The following is a 20,853-nucleotide window of genomic DNA, read 5'->3' as shown; positions in this document are numbered from 1 at the left end:
ATTAAAAATGCTTCTGGGCTGTGGGCATCTGACTTATCACAGAAAACTTAATATGTAGAAGGAAAACATAGAGACAGAACAGTCTTCAGTAACGAAATATAAATCATGTCAACTTCCAAAACATAACAGGATGTATACTTAATAAAAGTTAAAAGCAGAAACTGTCAAACACTGTGTTATCTCTTTGCAGTGCTGCCATTGAACATTTCTTTGAATGTTATCCAGTATCACTATTTTCACTTCTAACAGAATACTCATGAGTTCTGATCTAATATGAACATTAAAATCTCTTCAAAGCCTCATGGCAATGAAACCTACATGGAAGTAGAAGATAAGAACTAGTCCCTAGCAGGGTCCTGCATGCTAGAGAAATGAGACAGAGCCACAGATGGACTGACAGTGGCCGGGTAAATTGCTGAAATGAAGTGACAGTGCTGTTTGGTACCTGCTTTCCAAAATACAAGAGTATAGAAATGGAAGGAGCTCAAACTCAACAGAAAACATCTTCTCTTTCTTCAAGTTTCACCAACTCTAGAGCCAGTCTGTATTCTCATTCGTTCTGTAAGTGTTGCTTCCTTTGAATCTGTGTGTGTGTGTGTGTGTATGTGTGTGTGTGTTGGTGATTGAAGCCAGTGTTTCCTTAAGTATTCACTCCAATGACATAGCGTATCAGATTTAGTTGACCAAGTTTGTGGTGATCATGACAGGGATGGGCAGGGGCCAGAATTTCACAGATGAGTAAGAGCAGGAAGGGTAATGTTGAAAAGTTGGTCAGAAAGCCAGTACAGTATCCAGCACTGGACTGGGAGGTCTAAGAACTGTCTTTGAGGCCAGAAAGTACCCAGGGTCTATCCTGGTATTCAGTCTTGCTCCAAAGAAGAAGTACAACTTCCAATGGACATCTACAGGACCCAGGATAGTAGGTGTGGACTTTATCAACAGCAGGCACACAGCCAGGCCAGCTAGTTAAACATTTACAGTAGTTCACTTTCATGTAAAATACAGTGAATTAAAAATAAGCAATCAAAATTAAACTCTTATGCTTATACCCCCCTAAATAATTAGAATAATATTCTAACCTGGAATTTGCTTCCGCTTTCATCAGGTTGAGAACCTATCACTGGAGGAGTGAACAATTCATGCCTGTGGGTCCTCTAGGAAAAAAAAAAAAAAAAAAAAGATTCCCTTGAGTTATAGAAGCAGACATTCAAAACTAAGATTCAAATCAGGTATAGTAGACACAACTGTAATCCCAGCCCTTGAGGAGGTTGAGGCAGGAGGATTCCAAAGTTGAAACCAGCCTCAGCAAGTTAGTGAGACCCTGTCTCAAAATAAAATCTAAGAAGGGCTAGGGGTATAGCTCAGTGATAAAGCACCCCTAGGTTCAGCCTCCAGTACTGGGAGGCAGGGATCTAAGATGCATTTGAGTAGTGTGATGATGAAACACTGTCACTTAACTGTTACCTATTTTTTTTTTTTTTTTTGGCACTGGGGATTTAACCCAGGAGCGACATCCACAACTAGCCTCAAACTTGCAATCCTCCTGCCTCAACCTCCCAAGTTGCTGGAATTACAGGTATGCACCATGAACCCAGCCTGTTACCTACTCTCAACAAAATTGAAAACCCATATAATTTATCAATATACAAATATCTACTAACTTTTAAAAAAAAATTTTTTAGACATTGATGGACCTTTATTTTATTCATTTATTTATATGCTGAGAATCAAACCTAGTGTCTCACATATGCTAGGCAAGCACTCTACCACTGAGCTACAATACCAGCTCCTCTAGTAGCTTTTAAAACAAGAAAAATATTAAAAAGCTAAGCACTGAAGTCAGTGAAAAAGCTATGCCACTGTACAACAAAGTACTGTGGGAATTGACTATGCAATGGGTCAAAGGTGTCATTTAACAAGATGCTAAATAAATTTAAAAAAAGGAATAAAAGCAGGCTGCAACACTATAGGGAGAGAGATAGGCATGTCCAAAGAAAGAAGCATAAGAGTAAACGAGAGTGTGGGAAGCTATGTAGAGTTTGGTACAGCCTGTCTCAGGGTGCACAAGGCAGAATGTCAGACAAGGCAAGAGATTAGTAAGAGCAACTATTTGATGAATCAGTACTCCCCTCCTTCCCCCCTCATTCATGCAGCATAGGTAGGGCTGCTCTCCCTCCTCCCCTTTTATGGACGAGCTACCAAGGCTTAGAAAATCAAAGTACTCTGTCTTCTTGACTAGTGACTGATCCAGGGATGATCTAGTGCCTCAAGCTAAGCCAACAGGAGAAATATTCATGATTTCTGTTACAACTATTAGAAAAGAGAGAGTTGAGACTTTTGTTAAGACTATTGGAAAGAGAGAGTTGCTAAGGCTACTAGTGGCCATCTTTGTCACTTCAAAGAGAGAACTTGTTTGAAAGTATAATCAATTTATAGAAAGAGAACACAGGAAAAGACAGATGCCTCATGACATTGTGTGAGCACCTGGATCTAGCCATGCTTGAAACCAGCAAACCTCTAGACTTCTTTGTTTGTTTGTTTGTTGTTGGTATCAGGGATTGAACCCAGGGGCACTTAACCACTAAGTCATATCTCCAGCCTTTTGTTATATTTTTTTTAGAGACAGGGTCTCACTTGAGTTGCTCAGGGCCTTTCTAAGTTGCTGAGGTTGGCTTTGAACTTGGGATCCTCCTCCTTCAGCCTCCCAAACTGCTGGGACTATAGGCGCTGGGATTATAGGCATATGCACCCAGCCTGTATTTATCTTTGATTCTTCACCTCTCCCTTCTCCTTCACATTCAGTCAGTCACCATGAATGATGTTTTCTGCAGCTCTAGAGCTGTTACTTCTTTCTACCCCACTTGCTACTTTCTTTTATCCAGACAATAATTTATGCCAGGAGTAATTCCACAGATTCCCTTGTCTTCTCTCACACTCTAATTCATTCTCAAATCTGCTGATAGAGGAAGCACTCACAAGACTCAGCTGTGACTGATTTTGTCTGGTATTCCAAGGCTCTCTGTACCAAAAGAACAGAGTCCCAACTTCCAAGAGTGGCATCCAAAGTGCTCCCATGATTCGGTTCCCACTTGCCTTTCCAAACACCTTATGCTACTCCTGACTGTTCAACATCTACTCTACAGAATCCATTTTTTGCTTTGCCGGTCTTTGTTCACTGTTACGGCCACATTTTTGTTTTGGTACTGGGGATTGAACTCAGGGATACTTGACTGCAGAGCAACATCCCCAGCCCTATTTTTATTTTATTTAGAGACAGGGTCTCACTGAGTTGCTTAGTGCCTTACTTTTGCTGAGGCTGGCTTTGAACTCTCGATCCTCCTGCCTCAGTCTTCCAAGCTCCTGGGATTACAGGTGTATACCACCACACTGGGCTATGACTACCTTTTCTCCATTTACACACAACCCTTGTAAAATGCTATCACTCCTTGAAGCTTTCCCTGACTTTTCCACTGAATGCATCTTCTTTTAAAACACATACAAAATTCTACTTTGTTTGAAGGTAGTATATAGTACAGTAGGCAAAGACTGGGCTCCAGAGTCAGGCAGACTGTATTAAAATCCTATCTCTACTTACTTACTAGACAAGGGGACAAGTTACTAAACTTCTCTAGGCCTCATTTTCTACATCTGTAAAAAGGGATAGTGATAACATTTATACATACCTAGTAGCGTGAGAGGATTATGTATGGTAAAGTACTAAACACAGTGCCTGGCCTATCAAAATCATTTATTAAAAGTTAGCTACTACTTTTATCATCATTGCTAAGAGGAATATAGTCTCAATCTCAGTAAGCCCAATAATATTTTATTAAAAGACTAACTTTGCACTACAAAATTCCATCCTTAAAAAATTCCTGAGATTTTTCTGAAAGCAAAATTGGTCTTTTTTCTCCTCACATTACCAATGCTTCCACCCTCCAACTTACCTGGTGCAAAATGGTATATCGTTCACGATATAGCTCTGCTTTATCTCTTGCAGTTCCAAATAAATTTGGCGTAGGGTGGTTGGTCATTAATAGACTAGGAAAAAAAAAGAATGACTTCTTTTACTGTCACAAAGATAGGCCAAAAGTGAAACATGAGATCACATACCTTTTGAAAAAAAATGCACATCCTAAATTAACTTAAAATCAATAGATGATATACTTACGGAAGAAATTTTTTTCTTTCCGAATTGTACAGAAAACGTGGAACATCAAAAGCTCCTATGATATTGAAAATATGCTCTCTGAAAAACATCTCACAAAACACAGAGCTCATTTACTAAAACATAAATATTCTAGGTAAACATAACTTGCATTATAATCCTGTATCATATATAGCAGATCTTTCACATTTTCTCAGTCCATATACACAATTTCTTATAGTGTCACAAATAACTTGCTAGGGCTGGGGTTGTAGCTCAGTGGTAGAGCACTTGCCCAGTACATGTGAAGCACTGGGTTTAAGCTTTAGCACCGCATAAAAATAAATTAATTAAATAAAGGTTTATATCCATCTACAGATAAAAAAAAAATTTTTTTAAATAACATGGAGGATAGACATGTACAAATATGTCAGAATGAATCCCACTATTATGTATAATTATAATGAACAAATAAAAATATTTAGAAAAAAGAAAAAGTTAACAAGGGTAAAGTTTTTAACTTGTACATTACATTCTCCTTGGAAGAGACAAGGAAACATTCTCAATTCTCTCAAGAAAAAAAAATTATCAAGTTAATTTCTAATTAAGAATGTCATCTGGGCTGAGGTTGTAGCTCAGTGGTAGAGCACTTGCCTAGCACATGTGAGGCACTAGGTTCGATCCTTAGCACCACATAAAAATTAACAAATAAAATAAAGGCATGCTGTCCATACACAACTACAAAATATTTAAAAAAAAAAAAGAATGTCATCCATTGAAAGAACATTTGTACATAATAGACACATTTAAAATCTCTCCCTGTATCTACTTCTTTTATAAGCCACAATATATGAAGCATAAAAGAAGCATATGATTCACTTCCAACAATTTTTTAAATTTAGAAGATTATGTGGAAACTGTCTAAGGAAGTTTTATAATAGAAAAATAACCCCCCCACACTGGCCATATCTTGAAATTTATATAGTGTTAGATAGAAAACCAATGAAATAACTTAATTTCAGACTCTGTTAATAATACAATGATGTTTAAATGAGGTTAAAAAATTTATACCACCATTTCGTAAGTGTTCCCATCTAAAACATTTTGTTTATCTCCCAAATTGAAAATGGTCAAACAAGGTTCACACCACCCTGGTATTAACGAGAGTAGCAAAAAATCAGTAGAATTGAAGAAAATCTAAATTCCAAAAACAGCTCCACTATTTTCTCCACTATTTTCTATCACTCTTGGCATATTAGTTTCTTAATCTATGAAACTGAGAGCCTCTCTCATGCTTTGATATGATGACTTTCTGACAATTGCAGCTACAAAGACCTTTCACTCTTCAGTTTCCACTGGACTTCTAAACTGGTTGGTGACAGTACATAAAAAGCCTGACAGAAACAACAGATAACTTATGGTAAACAATGGGTAATACCCATTTTAGATTGTAATCCTTGAACTTCAGTGTAATCATTTTTAATTTCTTTTTTCTTTCTTTCTCACTGTGGTACTAGGTGATAAACCCAGGGCCTCAAGCACGGTAGGCAAGCGCTCTACCACTGAGCCACATCCTCAGCCTTTATTATTTTGTTTGAAATAAGGTCATGCTAAATTGCCTAGGCAAGCACTCTACCACTGAGCCACAATCCCAGCCCAGCCTTATCTCTTAAAAAAAATAGAATTAGCAGCAGCTACCACTGTAAAAATGTTGGCCACTAATTATTTCCCCAAGAAAGTGATAAACTCAACAATAAATAAATACCTGTTGAACAAATTAAAAAAAAAAATAAGCACTCAAAAACACTTCCATTAGGGAGCAAAGTTCATTGTACCCACATACATAGTTTCATCAACAGATTGACTGCATTCCTGGACTGCGGTTTCCACTACAGATCGTTCAATCATGTTGGATGACACTGAAAAGAGAAGTTCAAAATCAATTTATATTTTTCACTTTTTTTTTTTTTTAATTTGTGGTACTAAGTACTGAACCCTGGGGTGCTCTACCACTGTACTAAAACCCCAGAACACAACTTTTTTTTTTTTCTTTTTAATTTTGAGATAGGGTCTCATAAGTTGCCAAGACCTGGAAGTTGCAATGCTCCTACCTCAGCCTACCAAGTTGCTGGATTAGAGGCATATGCTACCATGCCAGGCTTCAATGTCAAACTTTAAGAAACAAAGAAGTATTTCTTCCTAGATAGCTGTTTAGCTAAAAATAACATCAAATACTAATACAGGAATTCTCATCATAGCTTTAGTATCCCTTATCCAAAATACTTGGGACCAGAAGTGTTTCAGATTTCTAATTTGGGGGGTTTTAGTATATCTGCATATACATAATGAGCCATACTGGGGATGGGATCTAAGTCTAAACATGAAATTCTTATACACCTTATACACATAGCTTGTGATTATGACCTGTCACATGCAGGCATGAAATTTTCCTCTTAGGGTATACTGTTGAACTCAAATAGTCTTGGATTTTGGAGCATTTCTGACTTGGATTAGTAATATAAGCTTACTTATAAAAACCATTTATGTAAGCCCCCAATTTTGAAAAGGTTACATTAGTATAACTTTATCACAATTTCTATTTCAGTAAGTATAATAGTAATAATAATGGCTGCTATTACTTAAGCAACTAGTTAATATATAGTATTATACTTAGAACTTTACAAGCATTATTCTATTAGACAGATGTTCTGTAGCACTAATGTTAATATGCCTGTATCTTATAGATGAAGAAAGTACAACTTTGAAAAGTTGAGTAACCACCCAAGAATATAACTAGAGGGATAGAGAACAATGCAAACTCAGGCCTAATTCCAAAGTGGGCAGCCTTAACTATTACGGTATGTCTTCAGACAACATGCCATGTGTTATCTTAGGTTAATGAATTAATGCATGCCCTTTTTTATTTCTTATTTTGAGACAGGGTTGTGCTAAGTTGCTTGGACCTCACTAAGTTGCTGAGGCTGGTATAGAACTTGCAATCCTCCTGTCTCAGCCTCCCACAGGGATTACAGGCGTGCACCACCACGCTGGCTATAAAGAATTTTTTAAAGCAAAGGTATATTTAAAATCCTGCTTTTAGAAGTAAAAAAGCAGAAATTAACATTATAGGATTATTTTTATAGAATATAACATCATTATAGAATATGTAACTTGCTACATAATTAAAAAGTCTCACTTCTTAACAACATGAAAATGAGTCACACTTACTTCTATCCTTTAGGGCAATAAAACTGAACAATTTGTTTTCCCAAAGAGAAGGGCATTAATTTTTCCTTTATAGGCCCAGGCTAATGGTATCAGATAAAGAATTCAACCGAAAGATCTCTGAAAAAAGCAAGGGAGAGTTAGCCCTGCTTTACTTTTCTTTTTCCCCATTTAGGAGTACTTAACCTAAAAAGAAAAGATGGCCATGATAACTCCACCATGGGGGTGGCGGGTGGTGGTGGTAGGGTGTCTGTAAAGGATCCTAGGGAATATCCTGAGGTTACAACTGAACTAATTTGGGAAGAAATACCACCATGCATATCTCATAACACTGGAGAGTCTTACTACAGAATCCTCAACTATTTAAATCTAAAAATCTAATTGATAATATATAGCTATATTAACAATTTAGGAGTTATAAGAAAATGTTACTTACAGGGCTGCTTTTCAACTGCATCGATGATCTTTTCCAAGACATCTTCAAGTTCCAATTCATTGGTTGATTGAAGAGCTTCTGTGAGGTACTTAATAGCTTCACTAAGAGAAGGAAAGAAGAGGCAGGTCACTGGTAATGAAAGGGTAAAAATGCTATACCAAAAAGCGGCACACATTCATCAATCTGGCATTAAATTAAGATTCATTCACTCCTCCCTTCAAGCAGTACTTACCTTTCCTGCACTTTCTGAACAAAACTATCCTTCTATCCCTTGCTAACAACAGTTCTTTTTTAAGAAAATTTTTTTAGTTGTACATGAACACAATACTTTTATTTATTTATTTATTATTTTACTTATTTTTATTTTATTTATTTTTTTTAATTTCATTTTTTAATTTTATATGGTGCTAAAGATCTAACCCAGTACCTAACACAGGCTAGGCAAGCACTCTACCACTCAGCCTAGTTTTTTGTGTTTTTTTTGGGGGGGGGGCGGGAATCAGGAATTGAACCCAGAGATGCTTAACCACTGAGCAACATCCCCAGTCCTTTTTAATTTTTCTTTTGAGATAGGGTCTCACTAAGTTGCTTAGGGCCTCACTAAGTTGCTGAAGCTGACTTTGAACTTGTGATCCTCCTGCATCAGCCTCCCAAGCCACTGACATAGATATGTGCCACCATATCTGGCAACATAACAGTTCTTAAAACCCCAAATCACATCCTTCCTCTAAAGCCTTTCTAGATCAGTCCACCCTACTGCAATCTCCCCTTCCTTTTGAAATTGTTAAAAACCACATGTATATATCCTTTAAGTTTGATATATCACAATAGCCTCATATTATTTATTACCTTACCTTTTTTTTTTTTTTTAGTTGTAGTTAGATACAATACCTTTATTTTATTTATTTATTTTTATGTGGTACTGAGGTTCTAACCTAGGGCCACACGTGCTAGGTGAGCGCTCTACCACTGAGCCACAACCCCAGCCTTACTTTTAAGGCAGGAATTTGTTTGCCTCAATTCAAATATCAGACACCATATCTGGAACATAATGAACATTTATATATGTAATTGATAATGCATTTTTTCAAAGTAAATTCCAATAATTTCATCATTGTTTTTAATTGTAAAATTATTTAAAAAAATAGGCTCCAAAAACTTTGGGTAAAACTTTATGACTCGTACTGAGTGGTAAAGCACTTGCCTAGCATGTGCCAGGCCCTGAGTCGATCCCTAGCACTGCAAAAATAAGCAAATTTATATTTAAATTTATATTATATAAAAAATTTATATTATATACAAAAATTCTATTTGAATATAATCACAGAAGCAACTCCCATATTAAAATCATTGAATTCCTGATTTAAATACTAATCATGCTCAGCACTACCTGCTTAAACAATTAGCTAATTAAATACTATTCTGTATTTGTATCACACGACTTAATACTTTACATCAATATTATTGTTATAATCATAACATTAATTATTCTATGCTGGGTTGCTTACTGTTTCAAATGTGGATATCACATCTCTCCAATTACAGATAACTGATAATTGAGTTATAGATAACTTGAGAACTGAAACTGTCATCCTTTACCAGTACTAAGCACACTTGAAGGTGGCCCATAAATATTTGCTGACTGAATCCCTAAAATCACAAACATTTTAAGGTGACAGCTCTTAAGGTAAACCAAAACCTGTAAAGTCATAGAGGATCTGGCCCCTGCCATAGCTCATCAAGCTCTCTGTAGTTATCTTTGGCCTTCCTGGTGCCCTCCTGCTTCAGGGTTTTTATACAGCCATTTCCTCATCCTCTCTCTCCATCTAGTCAAATCCTGCCCATTCTTTAACACTCAACCCAAACCATTTCTTCAATGAAGCCCTTCCTTGATTCTAGAGCAATTTAAACACCTTGTCATACATTCACATAGCACTTCTTTCCTGGAATCCTTTCACAAAGGAAATTAAATAAATTTAATGAAATTAAAATTAAAATTAATTTAATGAAACTAAATACTAAGCCATACCTGTGTTCCTGGCCCCCAGGAAATGTAGAGCACTTATTTGTTTTGGCCTCTAAGTTTTAAGGTAACTTGTTATGCAGCAATAGGTAATATACTCTCTTCCTCCACCCTAAAGCTCCACAATGTATTACCCCAGTTGCTCCAGCACAGTGCTTTGCAGCTAAAAGATTTAAGTGTATTTCTAACTTAATGAATGAAAAACAGCTTAATTTTAGGTCAAATTCCAAGTAAAAGAAAAGTTAATTGACCAATTGCTCATATTGATCAATTGTCAGAAAATGTTGTAAATCAACGGAACAGAATTCATTATTTTCTTGGAGGGTATATTCACACTGGCTTTTGTTCACCACTAACACAAAACAATGTTATAAGTTCCACAAAACTGGGCTGGGATGTTGCTCAGGGGCAGAGTGCTTGCTAGCATGCATGAGACCCTGGAGTCCATACCTGAAACCACTAAAAATAAATAAACATACAAACAAAAATCCAAAACAGAACAAAAAAACTCTACATACATAACAGCAATCAAAAACCTGATTCAGCAAGCATTTAAATATGTATAAAATTGTATTATAAAAACACAACACAGATCTAATGAGCGCGATCTTGGATATAGTCATTCGATATGTTCTAAAAAACACATATGGTCAGGAAACCTGACTTTCTGAGACGTTATAAAGGGAATCTTACAAAGAATCCAAGTGGACACCTAAAAAATCCATTTCATTATACTGTAAATAATAAATAATCCAAAACTCCCATCCCGGGAGGGTTGAGAGGCCCACAGTTTCTGCAACAATATAAATTAGCAACTCCTGACATGCATGGTAGAGACCTCCCAGGTCTCTTTTTTTTTTTTCTGATTTGTTATACATTATGGCATAATGCAATTCATTTCATATTACACATATAGAGTACAATTTTTCAAGACAATGGTTGTTCACAAAGTATTTTCACACCATTCGTGTCTTATACATGTACATGATGTCTATCTCATTCCACCATCATTCCTACCTCCCAGGTCTCAAAATTTGATGCCTCAGTAACTACGTGAAGTTGCTTTGTTATGATTCGCCTCTGGCAGAGGCGGATACTTCCGCAGACTGAGAGGTGCCCCAGTCCCAGTGCTAAAGGACTTCTCGGAGACAGAGAAGTCTGTTTCTTAGGCTCAAGTGTGCAGGAACTCCTGGCCCCGCCAAGAAGAAACATTTGACTGCCCACGAACGTCGGGGAAACCTAGGAAAGCACTGCAGCCTCAAGATCATGCCAGATTGATCTAGCTTTTTTAAGGGTCTGTCATTTTAAGGTCAAACCTCCTCTTTGAGCGCTGGGGGCGCCGCGGCGTGTCCCGCCCCCCGGCGCCGCAGCCGAGCCCTGGATCTACCTTCTCACCAGGTCAGTTGCCCTGGCAGACTCACCCTCGGAGCAGCAAGCCACGCAGCTTAAAGGCTGAGAGCACCCGGCTCCGCACCCGTTCAGGCGCCATGATTAGGATTTGGCGCCACGGACGTGGCTCCGCCCCTTCCCCGGCGCGCCCCGCCCCCGGCGCACTTGGAGTAAATTTTTGCAACCACTGCCGGCTGATTTGTGGTTCCTGGCGCGCTGCAGCTTCAGATCTGTGGACTGTCAATGGAGACCACTCTGCTCTCAACTACCGGGAGACTGAAGGGCTTGAGCGTCTGTTTGGGAACGTGCTTCCCTGTTGGCAGTACTGCAGCATTGAGCTGCTCAGCACACTCGCTGGAGTCCTCCACCGTCCCTAATGGCGAAGCTTCCCGGATCCAAGGCTGTGAGAACTTCAGGGCAGGCCTGTGTCCTTTTCCCTACGTCACACAGGCCCTAGAAATATTCTGTGACGTCCGCAGTTTTTCCCAGCAAACTGTACAAGTCTCCATCACTCCCACCCACCCAGCTTTTTAGTCAAGGACTTCCTCTATGCTATGCCTTGAGCTCTCATAAGCACTTTAAGTGTATTAATTGATGTGCTGCTCACAACAGCAAATGAGCTGTGGGTTATTTATCCCGCAACAGCCTCATTTTACGCACGAAATAACTGAGACACAAAGATTATAAATGGCTGGCTCAAGATGCAACATCCAACAAGTTGTGGAGCCATGATTGCATTGTTAAATCTGATTCCTGCAAGTGGGCTGCCTGTCTGCCACACTTCAAAATGCTTGCTTTAATGAGCTGAATAAACCGCAGTGCTTATAAGTGAACACGCAGCCTAATAAAACATGATGGTTTCTAAATAGCTGTATACAGTGATTTCCAGGGCATGTGGTTAAAAATCAATATATAAATATATGTACACGCATATATGAAAAGAAATGTGTATGTGTGTTTATTTATACACACACACACATACACATGTTTTGCATTTCAAAACCTCTGAAAAGTTAAACTAGACTCTGAAAATAAAAGATTAACTGAAAACGGATGAAAGTGAAACCTTTCTTTATAGTGAGACTTTTGATTTATGTATGTGTTTTATATAGTCAAAAAAATAAAAATAAAAAAAGTAAACTTAAAATCGAAAACATACTAAAACCTAAAAATATGCCCAAAAGTTCTTATATGTGTATTGGGGATTGAACCCAGGGCCTCAACCATGGTAGACAAGTGTTGCACGACTGAGCTAAACCTTAAACCCTGGAAAAAGTTATTTTTATACACAGAATTCTCTGCATCTTTTGTGTGTGAGTATGCTACTAGGGATAAAACACTGGGTCTCACTTATGCTAGACAAGTGCTCCACTACTGAGCTATCTCACCAGCCCTTTTTTATTTTGAGACAAGTTCTTAGCAAGTTACGTGGTCTGGTCTCCAACTTGTGATCCTCGGACCTCAGTTTTCCTAGTCACTAGGATTACAGGTGTGCTCCACTGCACCCCATCTATGTATTTGTAACAAATAATAATAACATAAATAATACAAAAAAGTTTCAAAAAAATGCAAAACAACTGGAACTTTTATGTAAAAAAGAATATTTAATATTTAATTGACGGGGTCCTGCCCTAGCAGGGTCCTGCCCTAGCGGAGTCCTGCCCTAGCGGGGTCCAGGGAGTCCTGAAGGATGAGTGGCTTTGACGAAAAGATGAGACAGGAGTCGTTCCATTGGAGCAATCTCCAGAGAGAGAGCTAATGCAGCTTTCTCCGGGTCATCTTTTATTACAATTTTTCTCGTCATTATAGATTCAGAATACGTCATTGATTATATAATTTAAAACTTTGCCAAGACATGACATTTCCTTAACCATGATTGGGGGTACAAAAAAAGTAACATTAATTTACATTTTTCCAGGATATGACTTTTAGTTATTTAATTATTAAAAGTACAGAATCATTAATAAAATACGTCACTAATTTACATTTTTCAGATTTTCCCAAGATTTACTATTTTCCCCAAGATATGCTATTTTCTTATTAACTAATGCTAAACTACGTAACCAGACACTAAGTCTCCTAACCAATCATTAACCTTTAAGTTTAAAGTATACTTATACTTTATTTCTAATCTAAAATTCTCATCTAAAAATGTCCCCTTAAATCTTATACTTAAAACATCCTAAAGTTTATAAATCATTCTTAAAACATATCAGAAACCCATACAACTAAAAACTTAAGAATTTCTAAACTTAAGAATCTAAATAAACTAATATTTCTAACATTATTCTAAAACTGTGTCTTATAAAGCTATTTTAATTAATTCCTAAATTCATTCTCATAAAACTGGTTGAGCTGCTTTCTCAAAGAGTTTCTTTGTTTCTCAGTCAAGATGCACTAGTTCTGATATCTTTATAATCTTTCTCAATAGAAAGTAAGTACTAAACATCAATCCACTTTCCACCAATATTAACTATTCTCATCATATATCCCTATGTAAAGTAAAAAAGGGTTTATAAAAAGAGAAGAATATATCTTTATATGTTTTAACTTTCCTAAGTGTATAATATAACTTTCCTTAATCAAAAATGAGACTGCACGTGGTGAACTTTGTAAAATAAGCATAATGATTAGATTTTCTAAGAGGCCGGAAATATGGGCTTGGGTTCGAGTTGGTATGATCAATGTGGTGCCTAAAATTCTCATGACCTTTCAGAGAATGATTGTTGTCCATTATCAGATTTGTCCTCAATGTACTGAGATAGAAGAACAGCCTTCTACTTTGTCCTTGATATGCTGAGGGGTAGTAGAACAGCCTTCAAGGCATGAACTACCTGTTATGTTCTAGCCATCTGAAATTTAATTTGTTTGGCATTTATCATACTCATGCCTCCTGTCAGAAACATAAGCATGAAAATGAAAAGTCCCAATTACATAAAAAAGGGTCTCATGGTTTCGATTTCCCACCAACCAGCATAGCTTTGCCAGCATTCATCCTCACTGTGACCCTGTCAAGATAGTGAGTGGGGGATCGCCTTCACCATTTAATAAAGGATATTTAATAAAAACAATGTTAATTCTTATTATTTGCCATAATTAGATTATGTTTTATAAAGTAGCCATCAATAACAAATTAGGGAATGCTGATTCATTGCTGCTAGAGAAAAAACAGGATTCTTTGAGCCTCTGGAGACATTTCATCCATTGATCCATACAGAGCCTTATTTTATGTGAGTTTGGTTTAAAGACATCTTTAATATATATTATTGATTCATTAACATTGAGCTAAGTGCCAACAACACTATAACTCATACCTAAGGATGCTTATCTATCTCATACATTGTTTCCATAAGGCATATCACAGTCTTCTTGTAACTTGTAATACTAGACAGTATTTCAGCACTACACTGGGAAGCCATTTTAGCAGCAATATCACCTATAGAAGTCACAAAAATGCAGAAACTCTGGCACTAAATACACTTCAAAAGGCTCAGTTGCTTATGGTAAAAGAAATGAAAAAAGAAAGCCAGAGCTGGGGCCTGGCTCAATGGCAAAGTACTTGCCTAGCATGTATGAGGCACTGAGTTCAATCCTTAGAACCACAAAACAAATAAAATAAAGGCATTCTGTCTATCTACAGATACAAACAGAAGAAAGAAAAAGAAAGTCATGCTGCCTTGTTCAGCCTCCAGTTAGGAACGTGCATGATAGACAACTCAAAAAAATTTTTTTTTCTGCTCTGAGAATGTTCTCAAATGACCATGAAATAGTATTTATCAAAATAAATTATCTGAAACCAACATAAATATAGTTATCTCATACTAGACAAAGGTGCCAAAAACATACATTAGAGAAAAGATAGCCTCTTCAACAAATGGTGCTGGGAGAACTGCAAATCCATATGCAATAAAATGAAAATAAACCCCTATATCTCACCCTGTGCCTAAGAAAGGAAAAAGTAGGCCCAAATCTTCATCACATCAGATTAGGCCCCGACTTCCATAACAAGACTCCTAAAGCACAAGAAATAAAATCAAGAATTAATTGTTGAGAGCCACAGCCAAAGGGGCCCCAGCAAACTTCCAGCTGCCGGCTGATGATTGGCTCACAGTGGCCCCGGCAACATCTAGCTGATTGGCTCCTCTGCGGTGATGTTCATTGGGCTGTTTCCCTGCCCTTCAGACTGCCAGCTGATGATTGGCTCACAGCGGCCCCAGCAACATCTAGCTGATTGGCTCCTCCACGGAGCTGCTCACTGGGGGACTTCTTTGGCTCCGCCCACACAACCCAGCCAATCGGCCTCAACAGCAGGAGGATTGTGGGAGGTGGAGAGGCTGGTGTGGGGAGGAGAGGCTTGTGGAAGCCCGTGGTGGCAGTTGGGCTCTGAGGGTTTTTTCCCTGAGGAGCTGTTTTGTTTGGCGTTTGTAGTTATAAAAATAAAGTTAGTTTCTTTTGACAAGTGGCTCCTGATTTGTGCCAAGCCAGACTTCGGCAATTAATAAATGGTATGGACTCAAACTAAAAAGCTAAAGAAACAATCAAGGAGGTGAACAGAGAGCCTACATTTTGGGAGCAAATTTTTGCCACACATACATCAGTCAGATACAGGATATATAAAGAACTCAAAAAACTTAAAACCCTCAAAACAAGCAACCCAATTAATAAATAGTTATTAAGTGTCTATTAGACACTTCTCAGAAGAAGATATATATTCGATCAACAAATATATGAAAAAATGTTCAACATCTCTAGTAACTAGAGAAATGCAAACCAAAAGTACTCTAAGGTTTCATCTCACACCAGTCAGAATGGCAGTTATCAAGAATACAGACAATAATAAATGTTGGTGTGGAGGTGGGGGAAAAGGCACACTCATACATTGTTGGTGCGATTGCAAATTGGTGCAACCAATCTGGAAAGCAGTGTGGAGATTCCTTTAAAAACCTGGAAGTGCAACCACCATTTGACCCACTCCTTGGTCTATACCCAAAAGATTTAAAATCAGCTTACTATAGTAATGCAGCCACCATCAATGTTCATAACACCTCAATTCACAATTGGAAACTAAAACTGTGGAAGCAACCTAGATGCCCTCAGTAGATGAATGGATAAAGAAACTGTGGTATATATTCACAATGGAATATTACTCAGCATTAAAAGAGAATAAAATCATGGCATTTGCAGTTAAATGGATGGAGAATATCATGCTGAGTGAAGTAAGCCAATCCTTAAAAGCCAAAGGCCGAATGTTCTCTCTGATAAGTGGATGCTGATGCAAAACAGGGAGGTGGGAGGGATGGGGAAAATGGAGGAACTTTATTGGGCAAAGAGGAGGGGTCATGGGGGCAGGGAAAATAGTGGAATGAGATGGGTACAAGTAAGACTGCACATAGGGTGTGAAGCTATATCATGTACAACCAGAGAAATGAAAAGTTATGCTGCAATTGTGTACCAGAATCAAAATGCATTTTGCTGTCATATATACCTAATTAAAATAAATTTTAAAAATAATTTAAGAGCTACAAATAAATTTCAGTGAATCGGTGAATTTGCAAACGTTGAGTGCACAAATAAGGAAAATTGGCTTTATTTGCTTAACCACTAGAAGGATAAACAAGAATCAAATGGTTACCAGAAGGCAGGAAGGTGGAGGAAACAGAGATATAAAAGATAAAACCATTAGGTTAAATGTTTCAGGAACAGGACATTTGTACAGTCCCAAGGCATCACCCTATAGATTACTTGATAGTCACAATGGGGAAACAGTACTATCACAATGGAATGTTAATCAAGGTGTTACCACCTTAACCAAGTGTGAAACTTGGCATCACACACAGTGGAATAATTTGACATTATAATGCAATATGACACATACAGAATCACCTGTAAAATATTCTTGCCAAAATTGTTAACTCAATGGAATCAAGACCAGATCTAACTTCTAGTTTAAGGAAATACAGAGGAGAATGGAACAAGCCAAATTACACCAAGAGGAAACAATCAGACACATCCAAAAAGTAGAATAATCTAAAAGCCAACTGGTTTGTTCTCCTCTAAGTTAGTGTCATGGGAGGAACCAGGCAGAAGAACTGACCCAGACTATGCTAGCCACCCTCTTAAGACAGCCCCCAGTGATTTTTCGCTTTCTGATATTCAGATCTTGTACACTCCCTCCCACAGGGGCCTGACCTATGCAACCAATAGGATTTTGTGGACAAGATAGATAAAACTTCCAAAGTCAAGTCACAGAAGATGCAACTACTTCAGCTTTGCTACCTCTTAGGTCACTATCTTGGGGAAGCAGTTGCCTTTAAGCAAGTCGGTGAAAAGATCCATGTTAAGAAATCAAGAGATACCTCTTAAGTATCTCTAAACCAGTCTATGTCTCTCTTACTCTCCATGGCCAACAGCCAGCACCAAATTGTCATCTGTATGCCAGTGTGCATGAGCAATTTTGGAAGCTTATCTTCCAGCCTGAGTGAAGTTTTCAGATGACCACTGTCTTGAGCAGTTAATAAATCATTGCTTTGAGCTGAATGTTCTCTCTGCCAAATGGATGCTGATCCATAATGGGGGTGGGGGGGGCGGTGTATGGGAAAAAATGGAGAAACTTTGATTGGGCAAAGCCGGGGAGGGGAGGGAGCATGGGGGCAGGAAAGATGGTGGAATGAGATGGACATCATTACCCCAGGTGCATGTATGACTGCACATATGGTGGGATGCTACACCGTGTACAACCAGAGAAATGAAAAGTTGTGCATCAATTGTGTACAAAGAATCAAAATGCATTCTGCTGTCGTGTATACCTAATTAGAATAAATAAATTAATTAATTTTAAAAATCAATCAATCATTGCTTTGAACTAAGTGAAACCTGGACAGTGAGCCTGCTTTGGGGAACACCGTGGTACAAGGATGCCAGGGGAACGCCCATTTGCAGCTTGACTCCTGTTGATAGAAAAGTTCTGTGCTTGTCATGCAATTCTCTAGTTCAAAAGCCTTGATCTCAAATCCCAGCTGCCAGTAGATAGAAGAGATGGGTGTGGGTGTAACCTGCTGAGCCCCAACTGTGTTGTTTTTCTTAACTTCATCCTGTTTACCTCAAGAAGTTTTTCACACTGAAACCCTTTAATGCCCATACCTATGAATTAAACTTGTGGGTTTTCATTCCCCTGGTTAGATCCAGTCTCAATCAGAGCTGGATTATCCTACCAGCCCCAGACCCTCACCCCTTGCTTTTCACTTGTTTCCATGTATTTGTCTTTATTTCTTAAATTTCTCATTCCTTTAATATTTCTAATCCAACTCACCACCCTAGTTCAGGGAAACTGAGTAAACATTGCACCGGTTGTGATAGACTACAACAACCCTTGCCAAAATTGTGACTACAAACTTTGTGGGAGAGGAGAGATTAAAACCAGCCACACTGTTTCCAAATTCCTGACCCACAGAAATTGTGTGAGATAATAAAGTTCTATTGTTTAAGTCTCTAAATTTTAGGCTAATGTGTAACACAGCAATAGATAATACATGATTTTAAAAATACTTAATAATCAAATGCACTATATAAACTATGACTGGAACCCAGTTTGAAATTTAAAAAAAAAAAACAGCTCTAAAAGTTGTTTTATAGTGCAATTCAGAAACATTGTCTATAAACTGGATATCAGATTATATTAAGGAATAGCTTAATTTTGCTAGCTATGATATGTAAGTGAAGATCCCTGTTTTTATAAAATGCATATTGAAGTGTAATATCATACCTACCACTCTCAAATAATTCAACAAAATGAAAAATATGGACACACCTAAAGCTAGTATGGCAATATTAGCAATCATTTCAGTGGAGGATACATAGGTATTCCTTGAACAGTTTTTTCAACTTTTCTGTATGTTTGATAGATTTCATGGGTTTTATTTGTTTAGATGGACATCTTCCTGTATTGCTCAGACTAACCTTGAACTGGACATCCTTTTGCCTCAGCCCTCTTAGTAGTTGGAATTACATACATGTGCTACCATGCCTGGCTGATAGATTTCATATAAAAAATTGAAGAGGAAAAAAAATTATCACAATTGCCCAATGTCTTATCACAATCTGACAGTGATTCCATTTGTCCCAAAAATTTTCAGCTTCTTCCTATGGTTCCTTCACATACAAGTTCACAAAGTCCCAATACTTCAATAAACAACCATATGCTGATGATTTCAAAATTCCCATATCTAATCCTCATCCCTTGACTTCAAAACTAACTCTTTATGCCCCCATGAACTCACTGGCTGTCATCACTCCCAAACCTGTTCCTCTTCCGTGTTCAGTAGCCTAATGAAGTGTTCCACCCAGCTTCTACCCAGTGACCAATCTAGTATATAAGGTACCACCTTTCACTCCTTTCTGTTCTTCCTCCTTCATAAACCAATAAGTGACCGAGTCCCTGCAGTTCTACCTTTTAAGTATCTCTCAAACCCATCCATGTCTTTCTCAGAATTTCCAGGGTCAGGGCCTTCACTTGAGACATCACCCTCTCTAGCCAGACACAACTGACCCACTAACTTGCCTCTTTGCCTCCAATATTGCCATTAGAATAAATTTCTAAAATGTATTTTTTAACCATGTCATTTCCCAACTTAAAATGCTTTAAAGTCTCACTATATTGGAATAAGGTGAACAAGTCATCTCTCTCTTCCTCTCCTATTCCTTTTCTAGGAGCACTTCTCTCCCTCTTTCTTCCACTATCCTGAACAACATCCATTCATTCTTTACTTCTTAGCTTAGATTTTATTTCCTCTCAGGAACTCCCAAAATATGAGTTAAGAGTCCTCTACTGTAGCCCCAAGCCACCCTGGACTTTTGGGGTGGGTGTACTTACTGCACAGTTTGGTAACTGTCTGTTTATAATTTACATCCTTCACTACAAACTTTAAGGTCCAGGAGGACAAGTGCTCCATTTCAAAAATGCAATACTTAGGCTAGGGGCAGTGGTATGTGCATGTAGTCCTGCTGTGGTGTGAAATGACAAATACAATCAATAAGAGTGTAAGTTATAGGTTATAGGTTAGTAAAAAATATAGATTATAGATATAGAATTTGATAAGTGAGTTAAGATAATTATAAAGCAAGAACTGTCATAGACAGGCCTAGGACTCCATTCTGCTGCCTTCTATAAAAAAAAACTGTTACAAGAGCTGTTTCTGAGAAACTGAAATGAAAGCTGTTTTCTTATAATAGATTGATTTCTGTACTTTGTACCCCACAAAGTGTACTCAATCCAGGATATGGTGGTCTTGGTGACTCAAGACTTTGAAGTTGATTCTTGCCCCCACTAACCACCTGCTCAAACTCAGGATACAATTGTTTAACACCTGCTCAAACCCAAGATGCAACTGTGAGTTGCTGTGCTAATTGCTGTCTTAAAAATTCTATGATTGAGTTGCTTGAATGATGCTAAGGAAAGTCCCTGAGCTGTGGTTTTTGTCCTTAAATTCCCAAGACACAAGCCAGGAAATGGCTGTTCTCCCATACAGCTTCAGTCTTGATGGGTGGGCGACAGTCCCTGGCCAGGTAAATAAAGCTCTGTTTGATTTGAATTCGGACATAGAGTATATTCTGAAGTGGCTTCTCATAATAGTCCTA

At 37.9% G+C, this 20,853-nt stretch overlaps 1 protein-coding gene across 8 annotated transcripts in view; it reads right to left on the bottom strand.

Moving 5' to 3' along the window:
- Pole2 (DNA polymerase epsilon 2, accessory subunit) overlaps positions 1-20,853 on the bottom strand; it is a 44,640-nt gene that overhangs the window by 20,962 nt on the left and 2,825 nt on the right. For 3 of the 8 annotated variants that reach the window (XM_021730681.3, XM_078050163.1, XM_040276248.2), the window contains exons 2-6: positions 7,809-7,909; positions 5,991-6,066; positions 4,172-4,249; positions 3,948-4,041; positions 1,080-1,154 (exon numbers count right to left, since the gene is read on the bottom strand). In XM_021730681.3, coding sequence (XP_021586356.1) covers positions 1,080-1,154; positions 3,948-4,041; positions 4,172-4,249; positions 5,991-6,055 — 312 coding nt within the window. In that variant the 5' untranslated portion in view covers positions 6,056-6,066; positions 7,809-7,909. Of the gene's footprint in view, positions 1-1,079; positions 1,155-3,947; positions 4,042-4,171; positions 4,261-5,912; positions 6,067-7,808; positions 7,910-11,252; positions 12,163-15,156; positions 15,234-20,853 lie in introns of those variants that run through there. The other 5 variants (XM_040276249.2, XM_078050162.1, XM_078050165.1 and 2 more) reach the window with 5 other exon arrangements.

The sequence above is a fragment of the Ictidomys tridecemlineatus genome, chromosome 5 (genome assembly GCF_052094955.1).
Source record: "Ictidomys tridecemlineatus isolate mIctTri1 chromosome 5, mIctTri1.hap1, whole genome shotgun sequence".
Lineage (NCBI taxonomy): Eukaryota > Metazoa > Chordata > Mammalia > Rodentia > Sciuridae > Ictidomys > Ictidomys tridecemlineatus.
The sequence above is the reverse complement of the archived record's forward strand: the minus strand, read 5'-3'. Positions and strand labels throughout refer to the sequence as shown.